Source organism: Scatophagus argus, chromosome 6 (genome assembly GCF_020382885.2).
Source record: "Scatophagus argus isolate fScaArg1 chromosome 6, fScaArg1.pri, whole genome shotgun sequence".
NCBI classification, from domain to species: domain Eukaryota; kingdom Metazoa; phylum Chordata; class Actinopteri; family Scatophagidae; genus Scatophagus; species Scatophagus argus.
This window is the reverse complement of record NC_058498.1, coordinates 16486375-16512585: the sequence shown is the minus strand read 5'-3', so window position 1 is coordinate 16512585 and position 26211 is coordinate 16486375. Positions and strand designations below refer to the sequence as shown.

Here is a 26211-nt window from a genome sequence, read left to right as displayed (position 1 = left end):
GGGCGTGTATGGGTGTGTGGGTGGTGCTGGGGGGGTGTTAAGCAAAAGCCAACTGTACTTGGCTCCACATTTATTCTGACTGATACATGCTTCCCTTTCATAGTCTGTGTTTGAGGTTTTACTGCTTGGCTGATAATGATATATATATATATATATATATATATATATATTTACAAGATAACAAAACTATACAGGCAGAGGGATTTTTCACTGCAACTGTAACACACTGAAAAATGTTTGATATGGGAGCCAGGATGACTAGTAGTAGGTCACTGGTTCTGTTTTGTGTATGTGGATGTTACAAATCCGAGTGAGCAGCCCATCACTCTCCCTGAAGCTGTGTCACTGTTTCATACAGCGAGCCGTCTCTGTGAAAACACAAACGCATGCTGGTGTGAGCCTGCACTTTAAATTTATCTATGCCTCCTTTTTTGGGTCTACACAACACAAAGAGAAAAACCAAAGAGAGAGACAGAGAAAGAAAAAATAACTTGCAGGGTATTTTTGCTCATAAACATTACTTTTTTTTTTCTCTCTTTCTTTTAAACAAGACACGTCTGCTGATTGCAGCACTGTCACTCTGAAACAATGTAGAACTATAACAAAGACTTTTTGTGTTACTACAAATTAAAACAAGAGTGTTATTTTGGTGCAAAATTAATACAGTAAAATCTAAGGGAATGTAATAAACCCCAGTGGTCATGAGAATTGTTATTCTGCACAAATGCACGAATAAAATGTGAAACAAAAAGCTGTTTAAAGTGGTCTGCGTACAATCCCTGGATTAACATGCATATGGGAATAAGAATAAGCGTTGTGCAAGAAGCATTGTTCTGTTTTTAAGACCTTATCCTTTTGATCTACACTTAATGTCTGATCCCCTTTGAGGAAGATGTGTCGGCTATTCTTTAAGCCTAATAAATCCAGCGTTAGCAGTGCTTAAGAAGGGAAAAAGCTGTGTGGTTTAAAACTCAGAGGGCAGGGGGAGAAGAACAATGAATAACGCTCTTAACTAGCTTGTGAGATAATACACACACATTACAATCTATAATCATTCTAATCTACAATCCATGAAGCAGAATGAATGTACAGATATGAGGGGCCTCGGCTCAGAGCTGGAATCATATACATCCACGTTACAGTCTGGGATCACCTTAATCCAGAACATAAATGCACAGAAGTACAGACGTGTGTGTGTGTGTGTGCGTAGAATCCAAAATTTACAAGACCATATAAGATGTAAGATAAAAATAAACATTTCCACTGCTACCACATGAACTGTGAGTTATTTTCATATGCTTCCACACACAATCCTACCGACACACACTCACCGCCCGCACACACACACACACACACACACTAGTGTGGGTGACTGTTACACTGCACTGATATCGTCAATCCAACACAGACCATCAGTTGATGGATTGTAAACACAAGATAAAACAGTGAAAATGAGTCCCAAGCTGTTTCACTCCTTTGCAGTCTTCCAGATCAATCTGAAGGAGAGGTTTTGTCAGTTATGTGGATTATCTGTCTATCTATCTGCCATATACAACTGGTTCTGAAACAACCATCTATACAGAATATGTGAATCTATAGGATATGTTTAAAACAAAAGAGCAAAATAAATAAATAAATAAATAAAGCACAATTACAATTGAGTGTACACTGGGGAATTAGAGTATAGAATTATTTACTCACACATAAGTCTTTTATAATTCTACTTCCTGTTTTCACTTTATTTTTTTTGAGAGTTAAAATTTGTTTAAATGTACCACAATAAAAAAATAAAATAATAGATTTTATATATCAGACGGGCTTCAAAACCTCCGCTTTAACAGGTTTGATTTTCCAGTTTTATTCTTTCTTATCATTTCTGCTGTCAGCACCGTGAAACGTCTCGCTGGCACTTTGAGGCCTCTCCTGCAGCAGCTGAAGGTGTCCGAAAGAAAGTGAAAAAGCGAGTTAATCCGCATAACATTTAGTAATCCAGCCCAATGGGATCGATGGGCTATTGAATGTGTTTGTGATTAGTAGCTCCATTGATTGCAGTGACATCATGTGAACACACCTGAGTGATGGTTATGGTTAACATAACGAAACAAAATCTAAATAAATCTGTAGGACTTCAATGACTCCTTATGACTGAACACCAATAATATTAATAATATATTTTAAAATTGTTGTTTCAAACTGGGTTTGTTTTCGATTCGATTAATTAGAAGACGCGCTTTATTTGAACACATTTGTTATTTGACAAATGGCAGAACAGTGAAGCAAAATAGCTTTGTGAACGTCACAGAACCAGGCGGAAATACGTTCAAACAATAAACTAACAAAATAAAATGTCAAAAAAACAAAATGTCTTTTTTCTTTTAATAACAAACACGCACGTTTTGGCCGCTTCTCCCCCCAAATAATCCTTTACAACAGGCCAATATATCCAAAAGCATTAAATCAAATTATTTTTGATAGAAATATATGACGACACATCTCACTTTGTTGATTATTGATCTCCTGCAGTGCATGCCAGGCTCATGTGGCACCTGTTGTCCTAAATGTTTTTAGAGGCCTGCTGTATTTTTAAAAAAGCGTCTATGTTTCTACGTGTGTTGTCTCTTATTTTGAGTGCATCCAAGAGCAGAGAAGACATGTGCGCCCAATTCTTTCTGCCAATCGATCAAACTGCGGATGGATCGATATGGCACCAGGTCTATTGATCACTACGGTCCTCTATTGCTGGGCGCTTTCAAATGCAAATGCGCCTAAATAATAATCTGTGGCAACACACTAATTCCTTAACAAACCGCAGGCAAACGCTTTACAAACGCAGCGATTCAATGAGCAAGTCATTATTTTTTTTGAACATTTAGGCCTTTTAAATGTGGCCCGGAGCTCTGACGGCGAAACATGCAGATTTAACAGAAGGCTGCAGTTTGAAGATTTAACGGGACAAACGGGCAACGTTCAAAACGCACGGTGACCCTGAACTGGCCTGTAGCCTGTTGAAACTGTGCGGAAAATATCTGAAGGCTAAGCGGTAAGTTAAAGGTGCAGTAACAGTAAAAATTATAACAACAAAATATAAATAAACTGACAACATTAAGCTTCTCAAAAACAACACAGCAAACAGGCTTCCCGCAAAGAAAAATGAAATAAATTAAAAGTTTTAGTGTAAGCCAAGTTGCAGCTTATTTTCCGCACTGTACTGGACATCTCTGGTGTTAAGAATAAAAGAATAGTCATGATTATCTATATAGCCCTCACACACCTACACACACACACACACACACACACACACACACAGTTAGTTACTTAAAGCAGAGCCATAGGCAAACAAGGCAGATGCTGTGAGTTTTTCCCCAACTAGGCCAAAACAGTGTGTGTGTGTCTGTGTGTGTGTGTGTGTGTGTGTGTGTGTGTGTGTGTGTGTGTGTGTGTGTGTGTGTGTGCGTGTGTGTGTGTGTTATGGGATGGGAGGCCTGATCAATGCGACATTACTAAACACTGCTACTTAACTTTTGCCAATAGCCAGATTCAAGTAAATATACTTTAGAATACATTAAGCGTGATGCATCAGCCGCGGAGTCATTCAAGAAGTCATGAAAAGATTAGTCTGTCTCTATCGAGTGATTCCTGGGAAAATAGACAAGCCTGTACGGCAGAGTTGGCCCAGTGGAAAACCCTCGCATTCACACGCTGTGGTTCATGTGCATATACTGCAATAACAAGGGACGTTTTGATGAAGTTAAAATTTCATTGTGGGCTCCTGGTGCTAAAAACGTGCTCCTACGTAGAATTAAAAAACTATTTTTTCAGTATTATTTTAAAAATACACGTACACATACACGTTCAACAACCATAATTATCATTATTATTATTATATATAATAATTATAATTATATGATAATTTGTTTTTACAGTCTGCACTACCCAGCCAATGAAAAGCTTTTGCTGGAAACTTTTCAGCTGACTGCTCTGCGGTCGTTTCCGGTAACGAAACTGCCAGTTGAGACGGGTCAGACTCATAACAGGGCTTAAAACATTTGAGCTGAATGCATTTTTGGCCCCATCGATCCTTCAGAAATGCATTGAGCGAAGCTCCGGGTTCAGCATTGATTAGCTGATCAGCAAACGACAGCAGTGCTTAAAGATAAAAAACAAAATGCTTTGGGCCTCCTGAAAGACTTTCCTGGTGAGGGACTCAGTAACTTGAAAACAAACTGAAACTGAATTATCAAAGTCCTATGAAATTAAATATTATAAAATACGCTCTTATAACTTTTTTTGGTGTAAGATGTTTTATTATTAACTAATAAATTAAAACACACACAAAAACGACTGCTGCACAATCACTGCAGGTGGTGTGTGTGTGTGAGTGTGTGTGTGTATGTAAAGTCGATGCCAACGTGGTGCTGAGGCCATCGTCTCGCCCGCTGTTATTAATATGAAATAAATCACCGTGTCTCTGCGGCATCGCCTCAGTCACACCGCAGATATCGACACGGTTAATATTTCATATTGTACTTGCCATAGGATATGCTTATTTAACTATTCGAAAACAGTACATTAAAATACAAATTAAAACTGAGCTCGAGGCGGACTCATGGATTTTTTGGGGTTGGGTGGTTGAAGCTGGGTTTACTTTGTATTCAAATTTTATTTTGGCTTGTCGAATGAACGATCTGAGCAAGATGCATCAAACGGAAGAGAACGACACTGACTGAAAATGTGACACCGATCAGCTCCCCGCGCCCTGCTGACCCTGCTCTTCAGGACCAGGCATGGTGCAGGGCAGCCCGGCAGAAAAACACACAAAGAAATGAGAGAGAGTGCGGTGGCTGATGTGAAGTTTACAACTTCTTGGTGAAAGTATAAAACTTTTCACCGCGTTGTTTTGGGTTGTAAACCCCGGTGAATTAGGAGCAGGGAGCCGGCAATGAAAGTTAACATCCATCACCACCGCGACCAATAAGCTGCTCTGGCCGGCTGGCTGAGCACAGATGACGGATTCGCTGCTGTGCGGGCTTCGGTAATTCATTTTCGATAGCAGTGGTTGCTGGGATCAATACAGGGACATTAACCCAAGCGGACACTGCCGTTCTCCTGATGGCACAAGCCAAAAGCCACCATCCCCCGTTGGCAATCAGCAAAGACACAGTTTTTAGGGTCATTATTTTTTGGGAGGGAGAGGAGCAGCGTGCCAAGGCCACTGATATCACAATTCATCAGTGGAGTTATGGATGGCCTTGACCTAACTGTTGGTAAACACTGGTCAGGGACATTTTTTTATGCAATTTGCAAATGATTAGTGTTGCCACTTCCTGGATTGTTAGGCTATTTTTCGCCCCCAGCTCCGGGTCGAAATCTTAATGGCCTCATTTTTACATAACATCGGTGTAAATGCCAAGGCTTCTCACTTAACACCGTTCACGTAGTTTACAGAGCAACTGAAGGCCTACTGAGGGCACACACACACACACACACACACACACACACGCTTGCAGAGACACACTCCACTGTGTCACAGAGGTGTTGATGTTGTCGCTTTTCCTTTGTCCTACGGTTTTACAGAACTCTAATGTGTCACTCAGAAATGACATAACACACCAAAACAACCTTGCAATAAAGACCACATGCGTGTGAACTCATCAGGTTTTGGTTACACGCATCAAACACGCACGGAGCACCTCACATTACACCGCAAAAACTACTACTTCACTTAATCAAGGTTGAGTACTGAAACATTATCTTGTCCCTTCTAACAAATTGAATATTGGGATATTGGCCATATTGCGCTGAACCCTGCAGGTGCTTGTGACATTGCATCCACCCCGTAACAGGAAGCAATACCTGGGATAAATAAAGCTATATTTACTCGCCGTTTAAATCGTCATTTTAATAACTTCACTGCAGCTTTGCACGCTCAGTTTACACCCAAAATGCCGTGACTTATTCGTTAGCCTGTTTTTACACGAACCAATTCCTCGATCTCGACGTGCTGCTGTATATCGCATCCATATTGCGGGCTCCTGCAAAAGGCACCAACCTATCGATGCATCTCCTGATCCATACATACTTTGACATTGATGGATTGCTGACCTGGATTGACGTCAGCGAGCAGCAAGTTTCGTGTAGAAGTTTTGTGAGGCTAAGGAACGAAACACTCTCGCAGAGTTCCTGTGAGGGAGTTTGAATCCGAGGAGCAAAGATGCCAGCGGGGTCAAAGCCTAGAGGCTACGATGAAATGAAACTCGACAGATTTATTCACTAACAATTGCTGAAGGAAGAGGGAAAATAACTTGTCAGAAAAAGTTATGAGTGAAAGCTCAACGGCAAGACGGTAAGATTTGACCGTTTACTTGCTCTCGGATGTGATTTCGTTGGGAGGCTTGTTATCACTGAAACGTGTCAAAGGTCAAACCGCGCCGTCCGAAGCTGAATCTCATGTTTTAAACTCTTAAAGTATTTACATCTACAAATAATTCTTTCAGCGGGCATCGAGAAGCATCTTAAATTTATGAATAAAGAAGAATAAAGGCGGAGGATGTGAGCTGTGACCTCTTCAGGAGAAGCTGTGGTTTTCGCATCACACTCGGAGCCTCGATGTGACACATGTCAATTAATGTTTAACCTTCAACAGAGGCATCACATGTGCTGCTGGCGCCGCGTCAAACGGTTTTATCAGAGAAAACAAGACGCGAGTCCTCCTTATCCATCTGAGTGTAAATGTTGCACACACTGCAGAGGATAGCAGTTCTGTGTTTTATCTTAACAAGTGTCTAATGCAATCTTTGCCAGGAATTTGAGGTCCAGTGTGCAACACGAACAACCCCATGACATAGGGGCCAGTGACGTCAGATTGGCCCCAGACAGAGTGCGCGAGTGCGAGGATACGCCGCGGGGGCGCGCACATGCGCACAGGCTCGGTCTCATCTTAACATGAGCGCGGGCGCGTCAATATACACACAGAGAGCAGAGCAGCGCTTTGGGTATAGGGGAAGGTGCTCCACGGCGAGAGAAATCCGGGCAGACGCACCTTCACGCACACTGAGCAGAGGTTTGCGGCGCAGTTTGTGTGGCGGTCGGGACCCGATCTTTTAAAACCATGCTGGATTGACTGCAGAGAGGCAACTACAATCAATGGCTTGGCTTTGAAATCGTTCAAATTTTATTGGGAAGGAGTGTGAGATAGAGCGACAGTGAGAGAGGGAGAGCAGCGAGGGAGAGAGCGAGAGAGAGTGGCGAGAGGGGTGGAAATAAAGATCCTTTTCAACGATGGAGCTTACAATGGAAAACATTGGAAATCTGCACGGTGTATCTCACTCCCATCAAACGAGCGACTTAATGAACTCCCCACACGCGCGCCAGTCGTCGGCGTCGCATCGGAACTTGGTCTCGCACGGACGGTCAGCCATGGTGTCCAGCATGGCCTCGATACTGGAGGGAGCAGGGGACTACCGCACAGACCACGCTTTGTCTGGCCCCCTGCATCCGGCAATGACCATGTCGTGCGACTCCGGGATGAGCCTGAGCAGCACCTACACCACGCTGACGCCGCTGCAGCACCTGCCCCCCATATCCACCGTCTCGGAGAAATTTCACCATCCACACCCACATGCTCACCATCATCCGGCGCACCAACGACTCGCAGCCGGGAACGTCAGCGGCAGCTTCACCCTGATGAGGGACGACCGAAGCCTCGCCTCTATGGGTAACCTCTACAGCCACTACCCCAAAGACATGTCCGGCATGGGGCAGCCTCTGTCCCCTCTGTCCAACGGCCTGGGCTCTTTGCACAGCTCCCAGCAGACTCTCAGCGCCTACGGTCCCGGAGCTCACCTCTCCAACGACAAGATGATCTCCTCGGGGGGCTTCGAGTCCCACGCAGCCATGCTGTCCCGAGGCGAGGAGCACCTGGCCCGGGGTCTCGGGGGCCATGGGGCCGGGCTCATGGCATCTTTGAATGGCATACACCATCACAGCCATCCGCACTCTCAGGCAAACGGGTCCATGCTGTCAGACCGGGACAGGCAGACGGTGGTGGGAGGCGGGCAGGGAGCCGGGTCAGGGCAGGTGGAGGAGATAAACACCAAGGAGGTGGCACAGCGAATAACGGCAGAGCTCAAGCGCTACAGCATCCCTCAAGCCATCTTTGCTCAGAGGATCTTGTGCCGGTCCCAGGGAACTCTGTCTGACCTGCTGCGGAATCCTAAACCGTGGAGTAAACTCAAGTCTGGCCGGGAGACGTTCAGGAGGATGTGGAAGTGGCTCCAGGAGCCCGAGTTCCAGCGGATGTCGGCGCTCAGGCTTGCAGGTGAGTGAGGAGACAGCTCCCAATCTGAGTGATGTGGAGGGATCAATTAGAAGTCAATGTGGCGAGACTGTCAATAGCTGCTCAAACAGACATTACTAGAAGTTATTAGTCGATTGTATCGAGTAAAACTTCATCACGACAGTTGGGGTGTTAAATGTTGGGGGAAATCTATATTTTGATTGATGCTACAATCCATGACAGTATAAACAGACACTGTGCAACACTGGAGGTCCTATAAACAAAAGAGAGGAAGCATTTCCCAAAAGCAGACAAGGTGCAAAAACAGTCCGCCCAGGTGTGTTTGTTCTTATGCACATATAGAGGTTTTACGCACAGGCAGAGCATGGACACACACACCCCTCTCACCATGTCTCACTCTCTCTCTCTCTCTCTCACACACACACACACAGAAAGAAACCAAACAAAGGAAATCAAAGCAGGATGTGACCAAAATTGATCACATGGCTCAGATTTTACTTTAAAAGTAAATCAAATGACACTTTGTTGAGATCACTGCCAGTCAAATCCTTCGTTTTACTTTGGAGTCGTTTGTATCAAACAAACTTGACGTAATAGTCTGTTACTCCTCCTGTCAAATAAGCGCGTCGTCGCAAACAAGGATCGTCTGAGGCCTGGCCAAAGAGTCGGGGGAGCATGACCTCCTGTGGATCAATATTTCAGGTCCAGGCGTCCTCTTTCAGAGTAGCACACTGATAAATGATCGATTTGGAGCTGAAAGACAGAGACACAAACAGATGCGTCTTTCTCTGGCCCGTGTGGTCTCCGCTGCACTCTGGGATATGTTGTCTCTAAAGTTGGTTTCGGGCCTGTTTTCAGAGACTGAGAAACCGTGTTGTTTAGCCTGCTGTGGTTCGTGAGGACGTGATAACAGACAGGACGGCTCAGTCAGAGACACACTGTCTCACAAATGTTCGCCGTCTGTCCATTTTGTCATTCTGAACGGTTCATCATTTTTCATCCATCGTTTTCTTCTGTTTTTGTTTTTTTTTTTATAACGCTGTGATGTGAACTCCCATCCCTGCTCCCTTTAAACCCTCTCACACTCACCACCTGCTAAACGGGGTGCAAATGAAAACGAGAGACGTCGCAGTGGTGTTATAACCGAGATGTGACTGAGAGGTCCCCTCTCATTGATGTTTGTGTAAAGGTCCTGTTTGGACGTGCTGCGCTCCCAAACGTCAATCAGCTCTTCTGCGTCGTATTTCAGCGAACGGTTCAATTAAGCAGATATAGTGGCATATTTTAGTTCCAGTCAATGCCCTATTGAAAAGCACTTAATGGCATGTAAATTGTTCCTTTGCGCATTTACTGGGGTTCTGGTAAATAAAGATTTAAACACTCCACAATTGTCTCTTTAAGTGCCACTGCTGTTAAAGCTAATTGGGCTGAGGGGTTTTATATCTTCCACACCCGGCATCAGGATAAACGCCCCCCCCTCACAATCCAATTGACATGTTGGAGTGGCACAGTCCTGTGCAGTGCACACCTACTGCATAAATGTTGGTCAGGCCCACGGTAGCCTAAATATGTAAGGTGTGTGTTTGTGTATTTGGTTGTAGAATGGAAATTAAGGTTGCACTCTTATCTTAATTTGATCCAGTGGCGACAGATGATATTAATTATCCTATTCTGGATTACATTTATTATTCATATCGATTATACATGTTTATTTCTCTTCCTTGAATCAGCAGACTTCCAGCGCTTATTGTGTGTTGTGCATTAACCTGCCGTCACAATAGGTCTCAGAGAAAAATCCAGTTAGGTAAGAATGACAAAGGACTCGTATGTAAATGCGAGGAGCAACATTTTACTTATTGCATTTAAAATCACCATTATCCTCAGCGCGCATGTGGGCTGGGAGTGGGAGTTGGGGGGTGGGAAGGGATGCTGAAAGTGAGGCTGGGCCACACTCGCTCGGCCACATCAATCAATAAATTCAAATTACTATTCCAAATTCATCACAGTCACACAAATCAATGCAGTTGCCCTGCTTAGCTAATGTGAAAATGCCAGTGTCTGAGCACACACATGACAATCCAGCCCTGGAAGGAAAAACGGAGCAAAGACAGGTCCGCTTTTTTATTGGGGGGGTGGGGTGGGGGGTGCCCTTCGTGCTTAACATCTCCTAATGGAACCAGGGCAAAGACCCACAGGCTTTCCCACATATTGTGTTCTTCATATGCAGACCCTGCAAAAAAGCTTTAACCTTCATGTGTCTTCCTATACATTTTCTCGGCATCGTAATGCATTTGTCGGCTACTGTATAAATAAACAGGAAGCTTCATTGTAAAGCTGCACAAGTAAGAAAGACGCGGGTAAAGTGAGGTTTGGGAGGCATTTAAAGATCGCATTAACGATGAAAACAATTCGTCTTTGCATCTGTGTTGAATTCCACACTCCATCTCAATGTATTTGGTCGGGTCAATACAGCCCTGATCGATAAGGATAGCCAGTGCATCTATCAATTATCCCGCCTCAGCACTCTCTCCCATTGGTCTCCCCTGGAGCAGAGGGTGGTGGTGATGGGGGAGCCGGAAAAGGGGGGAAATAGGACAGCTGTTGTTTGTTTATTTATTTATTTATTTAAAAGCGCGACTGCATACCTTTTTTTCTTTGCTGTAATCGCGTTCCATTTGCTGTGTGTAATACACTCTGACTCGTTTGTCCAATCAGCCTCTGGGTTATGCTGTCATTCTGGATGCTGGACGAGAAACACACACACGCACAAAAAATCAAATACATCACAAAACATTTGGTATATCTGCAAAAAAATGTCCTCGCTCTTTCGCAGCAACATGAAGCACACGTACATGTTTCTCACTGGGGTAGCAGACATCCTCCCCTGCGCCTTCAGTGCTCCGTGTGACGGTGTTGCGATGCCATGGCATCCCTCAAAAAAAAGAAAAAAAAGCGCAGTTGGTTTATTACCATTTGAATGGCCTGAGCACGTGCCTGCCGGGGTGTGCAGGTCAAGACCCACAGGACACGGAGGAAAAACATTGTGGAGAATGAGGCGGAGAGGCCTCTATTCATGTTTCAATGGACTGCACGCCGTTTACACAGGCCAAATCCCGGAGCAGTACTCCTCCCCATCCCCCATCCGCGCCACACTGCGCCCTTTCCCCTCCGTATCACTGCAATACCCACATGCACGCTAAAGTAGAACATCTTAGAAGAAAAGGGGTATAAATTATCATAGCTTTATCTTCTTATGTTACCTACAGGAGGTTACAGCCTGCTTCTTCTTTTTTTATTATTTCTCTCTGCACAGCATTTATTATGAAGAAGCACATAGTTTATTCTCACAGGTCAGCCTCGAGGCGCTGTCCAGGGTGCTGAAACACGCGTCCACACCGAGCTGCAGCATCTCCTCTGTGTTTTGAGGACAGTTCAAGGTGGTGAACTGGAGTTTTACCAATACATAGTTAATAGCATTCTTGTAGGCCCTAAACACCATCATTTCATCCAGCAGCTTCCATCCATCGATCAATATTACAATCCACAATCGCGTCAATCACACCACCCATCCTGCACTCTACTTTCCAGTCGAGCACGAAGCCTACCGGGGTTTCCATTTAAATGTGACATTTCTGCCTTCTTTTTTGGACGCTTCATGATACAAACTTAAGGTCGTGTTTATTTATTTTTGGGATGATCACCAAAATATTCTGGAGCGACAAAAATAGTCAGGGTTGGTGCTTCGTCTTTGGTCATTTAAACCAGGATAATGGGTTTAATTGGGTAGGGTATTAAGATGTGATTGATGCGAGTTAATCTAAAACAGGATTTTTTTTTTCATGAAGAGATGGCTTGATGTTAGCCTGCGAAATGATCGATTTCTTCTTTAATAATTGATGTGTGAGGGGAAGATAGGGGGGTAAACAGGGCAGCTGCGGTTTCAGAGCCTCGTTGTTCGTTAAGCACAGCAGCAACGTGTGCTGTAAGTACTGAGACACACATGTACAAGCATCGCCTTTGAAATCCTCTGGTGGGAGAGCAACAGTCATTTTCTGAGGTTATACCTCGAGGCTATTTTGTTAAAATCCCGGGTTCAGCGTAGCTCATTCCAGATGAAATGACATCTCACGCCTTGCATCATTATCTGCAATCCGGCGATGTACAGGCTGGCTGCATGTGGTGGAGGGTAAAGTCAATCAGCCCAACTTAAATCAACATAAACCTTCACGTCGTGGGTTGATATGAATATCCATAATGAACCGTATCCTGGGACGTTATATACAGCTGTGGACTTTCAAGAAAAAAAACCCTACATTATGAATTTGTTCATCCCCACGACTGCAACTAGCTGGCTGCATCTTCCTGAAGGGTTTTTTTTTCTCCCCACTACTTTCATGACTGCATAACACAGGACAACATCAGAGCAGCAGCAACAGCCTGCGTACGTGTCGCCTCCCCGTTTCTTCTCTCCCGTGTGTATGTGATCGGGATGTAGAGTGCGTCTGCGCCACATTGTTCAGGCCGATCTGGCGAGCCCTGAATCTGTATCGATTTCCATTCCCCGGCCTCTGCTTTCCATCTCTGGAGCTGCGCCATGCAGCCATGCAACCCCCTCCATCTCCACCATGCAACACCATTTCTCCCATTAACAGCCCACCCTCAAAAACACACAACAGAATGACTAATAAACGCACGATCTCGCGCGGGCTTGTTGCACGCCTCGCCGCGTGCTTCGGTGGTCAAAACAGTCAAATGCTGACTTGAAAATCGTAGGGGTTTTGGGTTCTGTTTCGGAGATGGAGACGGATTAGCAGCATGAGACGATTTAAAGTTCACAGACGGTTAACCTCTTTTCGCTCATTATACATCCCACACCCACACTGTTCCGTCCTGCACACACACTGCTCTGACCAAGTCGACCTTATTATTCAAAATAATGTAATTTTAATAGAAATCAGATTAGCAGCAGCCTGCACTGTCTCCCACCACAGCTTCACCTACTTCTCTTTTAACGCACACACACACACACACACACACCTCGTTCCAATTCACACGGGGGGCGTGCTTAGCAATTATAAATGCAGCAGAGGTCTGGACTCTGTACAGTCTCGAATACCGTCTCTTCTATTTTAGATGATCAATTCCTACGCTACTCCGTCGCCCCCTCGCCAAACCGGATCGATAGGAGAGAATGACCTTTAAATCAAATTGCTGGCAGAGTCGACTGAATGCACGCGGCTAGCATCAAAGGGTTAATGGCACCCCCCGACACACACACACGCGCGCACACGCACACACACTTTGTAGGCGAAATACAAAAGGGTCTAAATTTCAGATATCGTAATTAAAGTTAGGATCCGTCAGCCAACCTGCCTGCACAAAGATGCTTTGTTTTTTAAAAAACGTGTCGTGGTGGCTCTGTGGGTCTCTGTGTGAAGATGCCTGATGAGCAAACAAATCATACTGTGGTGGCTTTTGACCCGCCACAATCTGCAGGGGTCGACGCAAGAGTCGAAGCTAGTGACGGTTCCAAAGAGCACGGCGGCTGTTGTGCAATTAAAATGTTGACCAAAGCACATCAGGAGCTCCTTCCGCTGTTACGTAACCCCCCCCCCCCCAAAAAAAACTGGGTCTGTCTCCTCATATGCATACCTGTCCCTGCGACTCCTGCAACGAAATACAGAGGGGTTTTTTTTGAAATAGCTGACATAAAAACAGCCCTAATATTTAGTTTAAAAAGGCACCTCTTCGTCTAACCTGCTTTATCCCAGCAGCTTGATGATGATGATGATGATGATGGTGACACCTTCGTGCTTTTACCGAGCAGCTACCTGAGATGTCAACACTCGGGGAAACTCGGGACTGCGTGTCACAGTCTGATACTTTGGGGAATCAGTAACGGGGTACATATTTGTCCGAGTGGATTTGAATCAGCTGTATGTACAGTGGCTGCTTATCTGACGCCCGGACAGGCCATCGGTTATTAAAGGCTCGATAATGGCTTGTTTAATGCGCCGTCTAAGAATACAAGGCAAGGACATTGTCCACGCAATTAAAGGGGAGACAAGGCACGGATCCAAATGGACACTGCAAGGCTCCTAAAACAGCAAGAAGCCATTTAATCTCCTGTTAGGTGTTAAGACTTGATAGATCTTAAACCACTTATTTTTGTTTTAAATTTAAAAGCAAAACAAAAGGCAGTTATCGGAGAGAATATGAAGAATGGGATACATTTGTTTTTGTTTTTCTTACAGTAAAAAAAAATCGTCCCATTACGAGTTTGGGAAAAGGAAGATTTTAACAGCCAATACGTGTTTTTATTTTTGCAATGCTGTCTGGAAATGTACGCAGCCGTTTGGCCTCTCGTTGGATTTAACGATTCATCTCAGCCTGAGTCATGTGAAAAAGAACAGAGCAGGTAAGGAGCTCGACGGGCCTTTTTGAAACAACAGCCTACAGATGGCTTGAACGGAACCTCTGTAGGTCTTTCTACAGGGTCGATCACAACAAAACCGCAAAGCCACACACACACACACACACACACACTCAGAGCATATCGTGCCCACAGATGTAACCCGAAACTCCGGTTGGGCAACCCCACACAGATCAACAAAGGAACAAAACGACTGTGAAATCAATTGATGAATGAATCGATGTCAGCGCACACAGCCTTTATATTACACGTTATTAAATATAACGAACACGCTGCTGCGTGGTCGACATTAATAATTTGTTTAATTTGTTGCTTTAATGGGAATGAGCCGATTGGAAAACGCTGACTGTTGTTTGTTCAGGTAGATTTCTCAGGATTTCTGAATGTTTGAAAAAAAAAAAACAAACGTGCAAAGCGTGTGTGTGTGTGTGTGTGTGTGCGTGTGTGTGTGTTGATTTTTCTTTTGATAGAAAAAAAAGAACATTTATTACAGACTGCAATCTCAACAATGTAATTTTCAAATATAATTTTTTGTATTATTATTATTAGATGTATTAATTTTTACATTATATAACGTACGTATTTATTATTTATAATGGCAAATCTAGAGCTGTCCTGAAACAAATAAATAAACAGATTAATTAGAAACTTTCTTTTAACAAGTTTGGTTTGTAAACGGCGACAAATGTTACTTTGAGAAATTAAATCCTATAATAAGCTGTAATTTAAAAGAAAAGCCCTTAAGTAAACGTGACTAACGTGTGACAGAATAATAAACACGATTTGTTTATTTTAATCTAATATGATTTGTTTAGCACCGGGGAAAATAAACCATGTAAATGCAATTATGTCACCGCAATAAAAGAGGATTCAAAAACATCTTCACATGATTGAGTAAGAACTGCATTGTATTGAATCTAGAAAATTCCTGCATATTGAAAACCTGTCTGTCCCGGCGGAGAGTAAACAGCATGATCTGACTGCAGATCAGTTTTATCTGATTCTCCCGCGACAAATGAGAAAAAAACAGAGGAGTGACACTGACATTTGAAGAGTATGAACGTATTTCGATTTTTTTTAAAAATCCTGTGGTGTAGATGTGTATATCTCAGCATCCCTGACGTAAATACGGAAGAAGGTAAAGTTTGACCCAAGTGACCTTAGGATATCCGGATCGTCCCACAGGGCAGGAAGGCGGTGATAATCGTGAGGCATCCTCCTCAACTAGTTCAGTTACTTTCTTTTAATTTTAATTCCTCGTTTGTGCTCCGCTATAAATAAGTCCCTGGCAGATTTATGCAGCTTTATAACAAAAAAGTCTGTAAACTCTACTCAGCGAATTAAAAGAAGCTTAAAGTGAGTCTGAGTGCAGCCACGGGTGTTCACATCCGCATGAACCCCACACATGCGTGACTACTGAGCGCCCACAGAGCCTCTCCATCCTCCTCCACGCCGCACCAGGAGGTTAAATGTGAATTAACTGTACTTGAATTTAAATAGTTTATTTACTCACCCTTTTTTTTAAAAAAAAATAATTGTACTAATTTTCCTCCCCATTTTTACTTTGTTGATTTATTTGAAGAAGTCACACACGCTCATTCAGTTGGAGCCTGATTGGCCTGAAGACGCTCCCTATGATTTCAGAAGTGACAGAAAAGCGCACACAGCGGGCCCACACCTGTTGTCTGTGGGAAATGGAACCGGAGGCCCGGCTGCCTCTGCAAAATAAAGCGTCATGATCATTAACGCTACATCACGCATAACTGGTCAAAGCAATTACGAATGGAATCAATGATAATCGCAGATAAGAGTATCACTCTAACAATGGAGCCAGTCAAACAAATAAGTGGCACATGTAGACCAGGGCTGCTATTAAACTGGCGAAAAAATAATAATAATGATGATGATGATGCACGTTAAAATTCACTCATACGGTTCTCTCAATGGCTCAGTGCATTTAATTATCTAAAACCTCATAAGGAGCGTGATCATCACAGGCTGCAGCCTTTACTGATTATTGATTTTCTTTTTTAGCACTACGCAATTTCTTGAGTTTACCACTGGGTTGCTAATAACACGTCGGTGTGAAAACAGAGCTGAATAAAATTATATTTCTCAGGTGCATCTTGTGCATCTTAAGCTGACTGAGAGAGAGAGCACATCAAACTGGTTTGTTTGGATTTTTTTATATATATAGCTTCAATTTGGCAAAAAATAAAAAAATAAATAAAAGGATAAATTCCAGCGCATGCGTGGCATGTGATAGGTGATCTATCAAATCTAAAAAAAAAAAAGGGTTAAAAAGCAAAATGTTGCAGGCAGGCAGCTGAGACTCAGCTGAGGTGGGATGTGGGCGAGCTGGTTCAGGGTGTAACTGAGTTCAGGCTGAGTGTTATTGAAGTGCTGGAGAAGAAATGCCTCGCAGCTGAGAAGGCAAACAAACAAATTGTGTCGCTTTATCAGTATATTAACACCAATTCTCACTCATTACATTAAGGGGTATTGAGCTGGAAGTGTTTTGGCCTGGCCAGAGAGAGTGAGAGAGACAGAGAGAGGGGGGAGACAGAGAGAGAGAGAGACAGGGGAGAGACAGACAGAGTGGGAGAGACAGAGAGATGGCCTCAGAAAGAGAGGGGGGAGACAGAGAGAGAGAGAGACAGGGGGAGAGACAGACAGAGTGGGAGAGACAGAGAGATGGCCTCAGAAAGAGAGGGGGGAGACAGAGAGAGAGAGAGAGAGAGAGAGAGGCAGAGAGAGGGGGGAGACAGAGAGAGAGAGAGAGAAACAGAGAGAGAGAGACAGGGGGAGAGACAGACAGAGCGGGAGAGACAGAGAGATGGCCTCAGAAAGAGAGGGGGGAGACAGAGAGAGAAAGAGACAGAGAGGGGGACTCAGAAAGAGAGGGGGGAGACAGAGAGAGAGAGAGAGAGGGACTCAGAAAGAGAGGGGGGACAGAGGGAGAGACGGACAGAGCAAGAGAGACAGAGAGAGGGGGAGATAGAGAGAGAGACAGAGGAGGGGAGAGACACACAGACAGAGAGAGAGAGAGACAGAGAGAGGGGCAGAGAAAGGGAGAGACAGACAGCAAGAGAGACAGAGAGGGGGAGAGACAGAGAGGGAGAGACAGAGAGAGAGACACAGAGAGAGAGAGAGAGAAGGGGAGAGACAGACAGCAAGAGAGACATAGAGGGAGAGAGACACAGAGAAAGAGAGAGACAGAGATGGGGAGAGACAGAGAGAGAGACACACAGAGAGAGAGAGAGACAGAGGTGGGGAGAGACAGGGAGAGAGACACACAGAGAGAGAGAGACAGAGGTGGGGAGAGACAGGGAGAGAGACACAGAGAGAGAGAGAGACAGAGGTGGGGAGAGACAGAGCTTGGCATTGCCCTGCAGCCAGAGTGAAATAAATGCCACAGTGCACCGCGCAGGGCCGTGCGGACACATACGCTGCTATCAATCTTTAGGGCAACAGCCCGTGAGAAGCAGAACAGACGTTACTTCATAAACAGACGTGAAGCCCAAACATCAAACTGTCCATTCATACAATCTGGAGACGAGTGCAGTTACAAGCAAAAAGGCCCCGCAAAAACTATTAGCGAGGACAGGATTTCTTTCAACAATGAAATGTGTGTGTGTGTGTGCGTCTGTGTGTGTAAACGCGACGAACCGTAACCGGTAAACATGTTTATTGGTAAATTAATTAAATCGGCAGGCGTTGACCCCGGTCTATACTTTACACACAGGGCTTCTGGAGTGCGTCTCACACCGAGAGGACTGTTTGGAAACCAAAGAGCGGGAATCATGTGAGATGCGTAATCATAATTTCATACACCACTACAGGCGCGATATTAGGCCGTTTGACTTTCTCATTATGAGCAGGAAGGGCAGCGATGATCAATAAATGATTAATGCTCAAGATGGACTCACATCTGCAGGAACAGAGGCGGCCTGAGACGGCCGTAAAGAGCGCACACAGGACAGAAACAGGTGATGATCATTCACCTCGGGCTCCTCCTGTGGCCCCCCTCCTCTCAGGCTTTTAGTCCGCAAGAAGAAAACCGGATCATCACGCTTTTCCTTCCTGGTGTGTTCTCGTTTCTCCACCCCTTCGTGACCACCAACCACCACCACCCTCTTCCTCCTCCTCCTCCTCCTCCTCCTCCTCCGAGGCATAATTAATTGGACGAACTGAATTTCACACACGAATTATTCACGAATCTATCGATCGATATTGAACACCCAGGGCCTTTCTCTTAACCTCGCTTGGTTTGTCGTGAAGCGAAGAATATTAATGTCATCAGTGGGAGAGAAATAGGTCTAAGTTACACCATTTTCACCCGAGCAGAAAGGATAAGTTGGAAAAAAAAAATCATCACTCATTAAAGAATTTGATAGTTTAAGAGAAAAACATTGCGTGGCCCTTAGAGTGGATTCACGGGGCCCTTAGACTGACACTCGTGGACATTAACATGGGGAAATAATATGACGGGATTAGAAGTAAATAAAAACGTGAAGCCAAGCAGTAAAACAATGAAACCAAGGATGGACATTAATCAGTCTTGGTATGTTTGTGGTGAGCCTGAGGGATCCATTCAAAGTAGGTCAGCTCCTGTTCTCAGCTCCACGTAGCGAGCAATAGAAATCACATTTCTCTGTGGCCGTGCAGCAGCAGCAGCAGCAGCAGCAGCAGGGTGTGCACCTCAGAAAACACTCAGAACCAAACCAGGATTTCTGCTCTTGTCCGGTTGCTCTTTGTGCATGAGTTTATGTCCGTCTCTCTGCTCGGTGCCTACTGTAGCTCTAAAAGCTGCAATGATCGATTTTTTTTCTTTTCTACGCTGAGCTTGGTTCAGTAATCAGGGCCCCCTTCCTCACCGATCGATCGATATTGATTACTAAATCCAGCGCCTGTAGCAAAGGCAGCGCACTATGGCGCCCCGTGCAGCCGGGCCACGACGAGAGCGACACCTGCCGACCGAAACGGCAAAAAGCAAGCGGTCGATGGGGTGGAGGAACGTGACTAGTCGGTGGAGAGAGAAGGCGGGGAGGTGGAGGGCGAAGCTGAGACTGTCTGAGCTTGTTGTGGAGGGACATTAAAGACAGAAACACTGGCTCACTTTTGAAGTGCTTCTCGAGCACAGGAGGACAGCGCTTATGGATATCAAGTCAGATTTTCCCCTCTTTAATCTTGATCTTTGGGGATTTGAAGCAAATAAAGTCCTAAAAAAATGTAAATGTTGTGAGTTTCCCAAGCATTTACCCCACAGATTTATTGACCGCTTAAATACAAATCCATCCACAGATTTGGAAGAGTCCTCTTTCTGTAACTAGATATATCCGTGTTGATTTTACTCACTGGGAATACAGCGAGAGTATTTGTGAAAAGTAAAAAAAGTCCTCTGCTTTCACAAAATTAGAAAAAAACAAGTAAAATAAGACAAAATATTTCTACCTGTTAATTTCACTTGGACCGTGTACATTACAATAGGCACAAAAAAGTGTATTTATGCAGAATCAAACACTTCACATTTTAAGGCATAAGGCCAGTGTGTGGTTACATACCTGTGCAAGGTCACATGTGGATAAATCCGGAGATGACAAAGGTCACACACTGCAGGGTAGTAAAGGCAGTCAGGCCATCTGGAAGCTGCATAAAATAAAAGGAACTTGAATACTGAGATAACACTAAATCCATATGCAGCATATTAACTGTGCTGCTCCAGAAGGAAAAACAGGGTAAGCTTCTCCAAAAGCAAGGTCTGATATAAAAACAGCAGTTACTGCACACTAATTAAGTTATATTTAATACTACTTAATGCAGGTCAGACGTGTCAGAAAAAGAAATATATCTGTAGACAACAACAACAAAAAGAACACCTCGTAAGGCTTATTAAATGTGTAATGTTTTTACAATAATCACCGAGAATCCACATCACTCCAGCGCTGCTTTAGAGCATCCCAGAGACTGTACGCTGTCGTAATGTTCTGTGATGTTGAGGTCTGGCGACTGTGGAGGTAAAGCAGCGCACGGCAGCATTACATGCTGCTCCCGCTTGGTCTTCAAAACAGGCCGTCAGTACATGTGCAGGCTCGCCGTCCTGCTGGGAAACGAATCCTCTTCCACACAAGTAAAAGTCAGAGGGGATGGCGGGTCTTTGCTGAGCAGATGTGGCGGCTTCAGTGAGGAGCTGACGCAGTGTTAAGTCCCACAAATGTGGAATAAGTAGAGCATCCTCACATGTGCACATCTACTGTAAAGTTAAAACATTACGCTTGATGTGTCTCTGAAGTTACTGGCTCAGGTGGTTGTTTTGTGGATGCAAATGTTTTTGTAAAAACGTCAGTTTAATATATTGATTGCCAGTTACAATCACTTTAAGCGGCCTTAGCAACTAGAGTGTGTTTTAGTTTTATTTTAGATGATCTCAGACTGTCAGTTATGTGCTGAGATAGATTTTGACCACTTTGTAGAACAATTTGAAAGTGTAGATTATAGGTAATCAAAACAATTCAAAAAAAGACAATCATATATTGGTAGCGGATTCTGTCCGGCAAGTGTTTTCATAGACGATGTTGTCTTATTGATGAATCTATTTTGTAATAAAGCCATCGCATGAGGCAGCCTGCCAACGTTTGTCCCTGGAAATGCTGGATTAAAAATTTTGTAATTCAGTATGTGGCTGCAGGTTAGTGTCACGTAAAGACATTTAAGTGCTTGTTATGTCACCACCATAGAGCAACTTCTCTAAAGAGAAACACTTAACTCAGTGTGACAATGTGAATAATTTCAGCTTGAAGTCCAAATAACAAATTGACATCCTCCTCCTCCTCCTCTTCCTCATCACCACCATGACTACCCTTAATCCTACAATAAATCAAAGCATTACACATGAAATGTTAATATACACACTGTATGTACAAGCATGCATTTACACAAATTTGTGTGTGGCATATTAGCATGTGTGTGTTTGTGTGACAAACTATATACAGCTGCAGTGTTGATGTGAAATATGAATATGATGGATGGGCCCGTGTGCAGGTTAGACAGCTGTAGTAAACAGATTGGACTGCAATGGCTGATCAATGGGCTCTGTTCCACTGTAATTAGACACACAGCGCCACTGCTTGGCTCCAGCCACTTCAGCATAATCACACACACACACACCCCACCCCCACCCCAAACACACACATCATGTACACTCCTCATGCGCACACACAAGTAGAACACAAAAAAAGTCCATCCTTAAATGCATCAAGACGCGCGCACACACACACACACACACACACACAGCATGAGAGTGAGACATTATTGAAGGCGAGTATGAAAGTATCAAACAATACCAACGGCAGCAGGTGGAGACCCCACAGGGATGGCATCTTTCTCGCTCTTTCTCCCTCCAATTTGCTCCTGTTTTATTGAGACAGTAGGGAAGCTGAGAGGGACACACAGTCCGTTCTGGCAGGATTTCGATCCCCAGCCAGCAGGGGAACATGTGGCTGTAGAGGTGGTGCCTTAACCTTACACACACACACACGCACACACACACTGCTATATCACCTATGGGTGCCGTTTCTGCTTTTTTTCCTTCACGCCGCACCTGTCTTCTTCTTTTCACTCGTCTCTTACAAACACTTTGAGTTACAACACGCTTAGCCACAATACAACATTCTATTAACTATTCATTTCTGCGTTTGCTGCCTACAACCCCACCACTCCCTCGGACCCCTTCCCAAAAGTGAGAGAGTACCCTCGGTGTGTTTTCTTTTGAAAATTGCCCTGCGTATGGGAAGGGGCTGTAGCAGCCGGTGCATGCACCTCTCGAGTGTTTGTGTTTGGGAAGGGGGTGGGGGGGAGCAGTGGGTTATAAATACCCTCTCAGAGCTCAATAGAGTGGGCTCCAGTGGGCTATGTTTGAAGTAGCAGACTGTAGACCTGCTGGGGGGGGGATTCTGACCTCAGTCCCTACAGAGAACCCCCCAATTCCTACAGCAAAGTCGGTCAATATCTCTCTTTCTCTCTTTCTCCTTCACTCGCCGCCCCTCCCTCCCTCTTCTCAGCTCCCCTCCTTGGCTCTTACACACACACACACACAAACAATTGCACACACTTTGTCTTACTACTCCACCTTTTCTGTTCTTTTCTCTCCAACCTTTTCTTTCTCTGCATCTGCCCCTCCTCTGTCTCTCATTTACACACACGCACACACACACACACACACACACACACAAAATGCTTACTTTTGTGCAACAGTCACTCAGTCCCCCATTGCGACTCAAACTGCATTAATATTGAATCAAACAGCAGTGTCTCCAGCTAGCAGGCAACAGCCAGTCCCACTCCCCCCCCCCCACCCCCTTCCTCACCCCATCTTTCTCTCACCGCAGGCTGGCTCCCTGTCTGCACTCTGCAGGATGGAAGGAATATTCCCACTGGGCAGGAGGCATGGATTAGCTTTAAATCAACTTTAATATGGCAATAGAGATGGAGCTGTAGAATCTCTGCTGGTGTATAAACTAGTTTTAATGTGTTTAAATATTGGCTAATGATACATTTAGTTACTTCACTTCCCTCCACCTTTTGTCTTTCTTATTTAATCATGTAAATAAGTCACTTTTGTATATTTACCTTGCTTTGTGTTTTCTTTCCCCTCTTTGCCTCCCACTCTCATCCCCATCCCTCCCACTGCTGCCATCCACACCAAGCCTGCAAGCGCAAAGAACAGGAGCAACACAAGGACCGCAACACGGCACCCAAGAAACAGCGCCTGGTGTTCACTGACCTGCAGCGCCGCACACTCATCGCCATCTTCAAGGAGAACAAGCGTCCATCCAAGGAAATGCAGATCACCATCTCCCAGCAGCTTGGCCTGGAGCTCAGCACCGTCAGCAACTTCTTCATGAATGCACGGCGCCGCTGCGTGGACCGCTGGCACGATGACCATGGTGCCAGCCCCGGGCAGCCGGGCACATCCGCCACCACCTTTTCCAAGGCCTGAGAGGAGGAGAGGACCATCAGAGGGCCGGGGAACCAGGTTGGAGCAACAGGCAACATGGGAATTTGGCTGTGAAACCTGTCTATATAACAACCCTACCTGGCCTGGACCGTCTGAATGTATCCTCTGCCCGAAAAATCCTTTGTGCCATGCAATCATCTTTTTAGTCAGTCAGAATTTCTAGTGCTCACCTGAAACAAGCGCAATCTAAAGGTGAACTGTGAAGTCAGGTCCACTCTGCATTACTCACACAAGGACAATCATTGATTCTGTCTTTGTTTTTTTTGGAAAGAAAATCATTTTTATGACATCTGCTAAAGTAAAGAGACACCAAAGATTTGATGTTTTTGTTGGACGGTACCAGACATGTACGCTGGCCTCCTTCACCACCCAAGTAGCCACTGATTCTGCGTTTTCTCCCAACTCACCTCCTTTGTGTCGCCTCCTCAGTCTCTCTCTCTTGCTCACATCCTCTCTACGCCGGCACACGCAAGCAACAAGGGCGAAAAGAACTGCAATAAATCTGACAACAGAACAGCACATAGCCTTATTATCCAAGCCCCATCCTGCACACACAAGGCCGTCATAAAGAAAACAACGCAGCCTATGAAAAAAACAACAAGGCTTTCCAACTCTCCGCCTCTACCTCCCCCTCCTCCTGTAGTCTCCTTCATTCCTCAGCCAAAGGTATTCCCTGATGGCCAGCCATTTCAGAGAGCAGCTCAGCCTGATCATACGGCAAACTAATGAATTGAAAAATGAATCGATGCAGACAGAGAGAGCGGGGCCTTGACCCCTTCTGAAGGTGAAACTCAAGACGCTCGGCAGTAGATACTCAGGTCTTCCAGGCCCAGGTCTATATTTTTTGCACAGATGTTGGAGGCCTGTAGGGAGACATGTCATTGTCACTCCTAGCCTGAGCCTAGAGTCTGTGTTTCTCTGACCAACAGGAGAGGCGGGCGAGATGTCTGGACATGCTCTTTGTTCTGCTGGGAGCTTTTCCTCTGATCAATAACTGAGAACCAAGCAACAACAACACACTCGGGCATCCAGCCAACTACATTACAGCTGCATATGAAAAGCAGAATGTAAGAGGAGCACATGGAACCCACTGGAGATGGGGACACAAAGGCCTCATGACAGCAGCAGCAGCAGCAGCAGCAGCATACCTCTCTCTCCCTGGTCCTACCTGCACTGGCAGAGCAACAGTGCCCCCTGCTGTCAAGAGCAGAGACCTGTATCCAGCAGAGCAATGGGGGCTCAGAGTGGAGGAGAGGAAGGGAAGAGCCACTAGATGCAGAGGAGAAGTCATGGCACAACACATTCAGACCCTCACAGCTCTTTGAAGGCAGATCAATAGCTAACCATTATCCTATTGTTGTTCCTCATCCAACCAGCACTGGTGAAGCCGGAGGAGGGGGATGGTTAAACTGAATGCTGAAAACGCAGGGATTTAGCAAAGGCAGGGATTTATTTTAGCCGATCCAAATCTCAAAGAATCCATAAAATACAAGTACAGAAATTACACAAAGAGAGGACGGAAAAGTACAACAGAGTAAAAAGTAACAGAAAGGCTTAATGAGACAGACACATTTGAGGTGCATTGGAGGTTTAAATTACATTATTTTTGGGAGGCTTCACATTTTGTCAAATCATTTTTCCAACCCATCTGTTTGCAAAAAAAAAAAAAAAAGCTGTCACCACATGTGATTCAAACCAAATGTCTTGGTTATTCCCACGCAAGGGTTAACAGTAGCTAACCCAAAGCTAACCACCACACTCAGCTGTCAAAATGCTACAGTAATTAGTGCCAATGCTTACTGCCTTAATGCGAATCAAAGAATATGGTACTAGGGTTCACACACGCTACGGTGACGACGGGCAGTGTGTGCCGAAGCAACCAACAATCAGCTTTTAACTGAATTAAAATATACTTTTTTTAGTAAAACAACGAAAAAAAGAATCAGATTTTAAGGCATACAATAACCAAACCTCAAATGACAAAGATACCACACATGCAGTGTGTGTGTTACAAATACAAAAGGAAATGTCTCCAACACATAACTGGACACATTTTGAAGCAGAAGAAAAATCTTTCATTCTATCTTTGGTTCTCTACCTCCTCTATCCCTCTAATCCCATTGCCCCCTTCTCTTTCTCTCTTCCTCTCTATATTGATGCGGGTATTTAATTAGTACCATAGACACAAAGTTTCTATTTCTTGTTACTATTGTGCTCTGTTGTGCATAAGTAAGGCACCTTGTTGATAAATCAGAAACAAAAAAAGGAAGGACTTTTTAAAAGGAAAAAAGAGGGATGCAACGACCGAGGCCAATGAAGGGATGTATCTTTTTCTTTTTTGCATTCTGTGTGAATATAGACTCAGACGAGACATTTCCCATGAGAAAGAGAAAAAAAAAGAAAAACAGGGAGCTGCTGAAGAGAAGAATAAATGACGGACGCTCTCTCTCTCTCTCTCTCTCTCTC

General features: G+C 44.6%; 1 protein-coding gene and 2 long non-coding RNA genes across 3 annotated transcripts in view; 1 reads left to right on the top strand and 2 right to left on the bottom strand.

Annotated features, from left to right (window-relative positions):
- The window catches only part of LOC124061222, a 28438-nt gene extending 8015 nt beyond the window's left edge, over positions 1–20423 (bottom strand). Inside the window, exons 1-3 of the long non-coding RNA XR_006843699.1 lie at positions 20294–20423; positions 11149–11228; positions 10942–11039 (exon numbers count right to left, since the gene is read on the bottom strand). This is a non-coding gene — a long non-coding RNA (uncharacterized LOC124061222). The remainder of the gene's footprint in view (positions 1–10941; positions 11040–11148; positions 11229–20293) is intronic.
- On the top strand, positions 7125–23727 carry onecut3a (one cut homeobox 3a). The gene is made up of 2 exons (XM_046392862.1): positions 7125–8317; positions 23435–23727. Exons 1-2 carry the CDS (start codon positions 7279–7281, stop codon positions 23725–23727), a joined length of 1332 nt encoding a protein of 443 aa, XP_046248818.1. The 5' UTR covers positions 7125–7278.
- On the bottom strand, positions 23517–24247 carry LOC124061223. The gene is made up of 3 exons (XR_006843700.1): positions 24153–24247; positions 23824–23915; positions 23517–23723 (listed from the first exon to the last, which is right to left on the bottom strand). It is a non-coding gene; the product is annotated as an uncharacterized LOC124061223 (long non-coding RNA).
- Positions 24248–26211: the final 1964 nt, after the last annotated feature.

Excerpts from the sequence above, each read along its gene's own strand:
- onecut3a (XM_046392862.1), top strand. The coding sequence starts at position 7,279 with ATGGAGCTTACAATGGAAAACATTGGAAATCTGCACGGTGTATCTCAC. Across the intron at positions 8,318-23,434 it reads GTCGGCGCTCAGGCTTGCAG|CCTGCAAGCGCAAAGAACAG; the intron begins GTGAGTGAGGAG and ends ATCCACACCAAG.